At 35.2% G+C, this 4,912-nt stretch overlaps 1 protein-coding gene across 4 annotated transcripts; it reads right to left on the bottom strand.

Moving 5' to 3' along the window:
• Window positions 1-1,175: 1,175 nt before the first annotated feature.
• LOC111482041 (pto-interacting protein 1-like) lies at window positions 1,176-4,670 on the bottom strand. 4 transcript variants are annotated; one of them, XM_023127670.1, is made up of 8 exons: window positions 4,522-4,670; window positions 3,690-3,799; window positions 3,230-3,480; window positions 3,009-3,135; window positions 2,574-2,847; window positions 2,154-2,286; window positions 1,929-2,015; window positions 1,176-1,603 (listed from the first exon to the last, which is right to left on the bottom strand). In XM_023127670.1, the coding sequence occupies exons 2-8, from the start codon at window positions 3,772-3,774 to the stop codon at window positions 1,472-1,474; spliced, it is 1,089 nt and encodes a 362-aa protein (XP_022983438.1). In that variant the 5' UTR covers window positions 3,775-3,799; window positions 4,522-4,670; the 3' UTR covers window positions 1,176-1,471. The 4 variants fall into 4 exon arrangements, with proteins under 4 accessions (XP_022983438.1, XP_022983439.1, XP_022983436.1 ...); XM_023127671.1 differs by having other exon boundaries at window positions 3,690-3,795; XM_023127668.1 differs by having other exon boundaries at window positions 4,480-4,669.
• Window positions 4,671-4,912: the final 242 nt, after the last annotated feature.

Raw genomic sequence — 4,912 nt, 5'->3', positions numbered from 1 at the left:
TATGCAAATGTTCGAGTCTCGAGCACCCGACACTTCATTATGACTTAAACTTACGCTACTTGCTTGACTTGAGTTGTTTTTAACGGGGAACGTTTTCTTACAAACGAACACATTTTTTTTCAAGTCACTAGACAGGTTTGATCTAGATCAATTCCATATGATCGATACATGTTTTCTGCTTGACATGTGTTGCTTGCACAAGGTTGACTACTTTTCTTATGAACCAAGACAGTTTTTTTTTCTTTCAACCAAGTCTATCTTATTCACATGTTTGTCGCTAAGCTCAACGCAGTGGATTGATCTAAACTAAGCATGTGTTACCATGAAGTTTATATTGAATGGACTCACATGTCTCGAGTTGCTCAAGAATAAAAATGTCTAACTAATGAGCTCCTATTCAATGGACTATTGAAAGACACGTGTATCGATTAGCATATGAACTATCAATTTTTAGGAGTTTTTTTAACCGTGTTGTTCGTACTTTTATAGTCTTAAAGATCATTTTCAAATCATTTTCATTTTATGCCTTAATGGATCCTTTTGCTGGGATATTATGGTAGGAGTTAAAAAATTGTTAAATTATAAGTTTAGTTTATAAACTTTTAAAATTGTGTCATAGATACACGAACTGCCTAAAATTGCAACTTTTCAAAATACAAAGATTTCAAAACTAAAATTGTAATTTAACCAAATAAATTCGGCACCCATTTATGAAAATTATTTAATAAGATTACTATAATGTGACCGTCTCATAATAAACATTTATCTGTTGGTGATTAAAAAACATGTAAAAACATGCATGTCCCTTAATAATTACAATACATGGGAATAATAAAAAAAACGGTCGATTACATTAGGGTCTCATCAAATAATTTCTCGCATTAATTGATGAATTAAAGAATGAACAATGGTCTATGTCCAATCAAATCAACAAATAAGAACTATTTCCCATCAAAATGTGAGACCAGCAAATTAAAAATCAAACTCCATTTTGGTAGAGATTAATAAAACAAATGTAAAAGAGAGAAAAATGGTATCTATTCTGTCATCCCAATACCCTTCCCATGAACATAACCTCAACTTAATCATAACTTCAGCTAGAATACTGTCTTGAGATTGACAAATTTTAGTCAGTTTAAACACATTCTGAAGTTGAAGGTTCACTACATGGCGACTCAAAGAAGGAATGCAAATTCAATATTCTTTAACCGATGCACCATAGTCTGTATGTATATACATTGTCCGTCTCTAGCAATGCTTACAACAACTAAACAATATTAGATTCCACAAACAAGAAAATAGAATACACTGAAACAAGGGAGCCGTGATTTGATACAGATGACTTATAACAGGTGAATTAATAGAAAGGTGTTTCAAAAAAATATCCAAACAATTCACTAACTTTCTTCAGATACAATTTCTTCTTATACGCTTGTGTGCAAATTGATACAGTGAGTGAGATGAATAGAACTTACGAGTTTGATGAGTCACCAGAAGGCACGGGTCGGGCATTTAATAGATGCTGGAGGGCTTTGACAACAATGCTCATGTTTGGCCGGAAATCTGCTTCATACTGCACACACAGGGCAGCAACAGCTGCTAACTGCAATAAAGTTGCATCCGGTATTAGATATAGATTCTTGTTACAGCTAGTAAAATATGGCAAGATCCTCAGATTTTTTCTTTTAATTTGTCTTCCTGGTCTTCACTTTCTCAAGCAAAATTAGTTCCCAAAACATTGACAGACCACCCTTTATAAACAATATACGGTAGGTCACATTGGGTTGATAAACAATTTAGCATCTACAAGAAGCCTTTGAATGAATTCTAAATGCATCAGATGAGCACGGACCAGAACTCCACAAAATGCTCAAACTCTGCCAATTCAAAAAAGAAATGGAAAATTGCTTAAGCATTATTCGAATTACCTTTGCTACAGCCTTTGGGGGGTAGTCTCCGCCAAGCCTTCCATCGACACACTGCCTAACTTTATCTTCACTCAGCTTTGGTGTAGCCTGATTCATTAAGACGACAATGTAAGTTAACTTTCATGCGGAACAGATAAAGAAAACAGGATGAAATGAAGAGGCAAGAGAGAGAAAAATAAGGGGAAAATGTGAAAGCCAAGACGGAGAAGGACAAAAGAAAATCACCCAAGTAACTAGACTTTGTTGTCCTCGTGGTAGCGTAGGATCTACAGGTTTTCTCCCTGTCAGAAGTTCAAGCAAGACTACACCAAAGCTATATACATCACTCTTGGCATTCAATTGACCAGTCATAGCATATCTGCCAAATAGATCAATTATAATTTGAGTTAAAAATTCTCTTCCAGATTTTCCAGCCGGAAACACTAAGGTGACATTAGACGTTGGCAAAATTGAACAGTAGCTCAACAGGGAATTTCAGACACTTCCAAGTTTCTTGATTCATTTAACATAAGATTATGTCACAACTCCCAAGAAAAGGGTTAAATCCAATAAAACCAAAAGAAATAGAATTCACAACAGAAAAATGTTATAGTAGTAGGCCATCTGAATTTTAGTTTCTCGATTGACTAGAGTTAGAGAGCTTACTCAGGAGCATGATAACCAAAAGTTCCAAGAACACGGGTAGAGTGAAGACGTGCTGCCATATCAGGAGCTTGATTGGACAAATCAAAGTCGGCAATTTTAGCAACATCATCATCAAAGATGAGTACATTGCTGGACTTAATATCACGATGGATAATGTGGGTCTCAGCCTTTTCATGCAAATACTCAAGTCCTCTTGCAGCCCCGACAGCGATTTTCACACGTTGTGCCCATGATAGAACGGGACCTGGCTGTGCTCCTTTCACTCCTTTTCTTCCTGTGTAAAAAGTGCATAATAATACCTAAGATTAATAACTTGGAAAACAGTGAAAGGCATATTGGCCGTAGATGGCTCGATATACATGTATAGGAACAGAAATTAAATTAGAAAACATATAAACTTCTAAAGCTTTTGACCAGCAAAGTCATGATTAGTACCATGAAGAATATCATGAAGCGATCCATTAGAAGCATACTCGTATGCAAGTATTCGGGAACTCCCATCAACGCAATAACCAAGCAATTGAACAAAATTTCCATGCTTCAGCCTCGATACCATGGAGACCTATACATTTATCATCTTTTAGCCTCAATAAACATAAATGATAACAGATGGTTTATTTTTTGGTTGTTGTTGGGGAGGGGCTATGTATAGAAACCTGTGCTAAAAACTCATCATTAGGCTGTTTGCTAGCATCCAACTTCTTGATTGCAGCACGCTGCTCGTTTTTAAGCACCCCATAGTATACTCTCCCATATGAACCCTCTCCAATTAAAGCTTCATTTCCAAAGTTGTCTGTTACTTCCGACAGTTCTTCGATGGGTATGGTAGGCACTAAAATTGGTTGCATTTTGACAGCATGAGTAACTGCTGGAGCAGCTTCTGTATTTTGATAACCTCCATTGTTTCCTATAAGAAAATGTTCAATATAAGAACTACAAACTTAAATGAATTACGTTATTTCCATAGAAAAAGTCGTCGTAGCAGTCATTGTTGGGGAGGGGGAAGATAAACTCAATCAGTGGAAACAAGTGGGAAAACAACTTGTTTGCAAAATTATTCCCTTTTAATTGTTACAAGATATGTTTCCAACTCTTATGATGGTGCTAAGAGAATACCTATATTCTGTTTTGCTGCATACATGCCTCCATGGTCAGCTGCTTTCTGAATTTCATCTTCCTCACAGCAGCTAAAGCAGCTCATCTTTTCCCACTAATTGATGCCCTAATTGACCAAAGTGAGCATTCAATTATCTCGTAACTGGGCAAAGAATCTCTATCAAATAAACAAAATTACACAAAAGAGGGGACAATTTCTTGAGAGGCTGGCCAATCGCTACATAATACTTCACCAGGAAAACTAAAACGTAGCTAGCTTGCTAAAACCAAATTTAAGAACTTTTTATACCATGGAATAAAACGTAGAAATTAAATCAAATTCCCAAAAACGCACCAAAAGTCTCCACAACAGTTTTCAAAAACTAACACACATTTAAATAAACATAAACTCCTTCACCAAAAGTGAGCCACACGAAAAGTTCGAAATCTTAAAATGCGTAAAGCCTTACTTTGGATCTACCAAACTACTTTAATATTAACGCCATAAAAAAACATTTCATCACTTCAAACTCAAAGAATCACCGCACAGACTACAGCCGATGCGCATCAACACTTCCTGTTCAACCGTCTAATTTCCAGATCAAACAAGTAGAAGTCGATAAACCAACAAATTAATTAAAAGAAAAGGCCAAACAACAACAACAACAAGTCAATAAACTCAGATTCATCAAAATCATCACCATCGCCTCTAATTTTCAAAAAGCAAGCCATTCATCGAGAATAAAAGATCACAACAAGCTAGAATCAACACCAGGAAGAGCTTAACATCAGTAAAGAGATCCATCTATACCAGAAAAACAGAGCAATCCGAGAAACAACAAGAGCTGAAAACCTCGATCGGAGTGAGATAAACTGTAAAAGAAGACTATAGTAGCAGAGTATCGACGTCCCAGTACTTCGTGATCTGAGCTCCGTAGCCGGGGAAGATTGCGTAGCACATTTATTTCTGTAAATTTATATCTCTATTCGTTTTTTTTTTCTCCTCTCTTTTCTCACAGGAATTTTTTTTTGCCTTATTATTATTATTTTCCTTTCCTTTATAGGCCCCACCTGTAAAAAGTTAAAATATTATTTTTATTTTTTTAGAAAAAAAATAAATTATACGCTTCCAATTAAAATTAAATCAATTAAGAATTAAATTACAAACTTTTATAATTTAATGAGACCCTTTATTAGAATTTCGTTTAATAAGATTTCTTTAAATACAAAATTAATATAAATTA

The sequence above is a fragment of the Cucurbita maxima genome, unplaced genomic scaffold (assembly GCF_002738345.1).
Source record: "Cucurbita maxima cultivar Rimu unplaced genomic scaffold, Cmax_1.0 Cma_Scf00007, whole genome shotgun sequence".
Lineage (NCBI taxonomy): Eukaryota > Viridiplantae > Streptophyta > Magnoliopsida > Cucurbitales > Cucurbitaceae > Cucurbita > Cucurbita maxima.
The sequence above is the reverse complement of the archived record's forward strand: the minus strand, read 5'-3'. Positions and strand labels throughout refer to the sequence as shown.

What these genes read in the sequence shown, in the direction of transcription:
- LOC111482041 (XM_023127670.1), bottom strand. Translation starts at nt 3,774, where the DNA reads ATGAGCTGCTTTAGCTGCTGTGAGGAAGATGAAATTCAGAAAGCAGCT. An exon ending in TGCAGCAAAACAGAATATAG is followed by an intron (nt 3,481 to 3,689) that starts GTATTCTCTTAG and finishes ATTTTCTTATAG; the next exon opens with GAAACAATGGAGGTTATCAA. An exon ending in ATGATGAGTTTTTAGCACAG is followed by an intron (nt 3,136 to 3,229) that starts GTTTCTATACAT and finishes ATAAATGTATAG; the next exon opens with GTCTCCATGGTATCGAGGCT.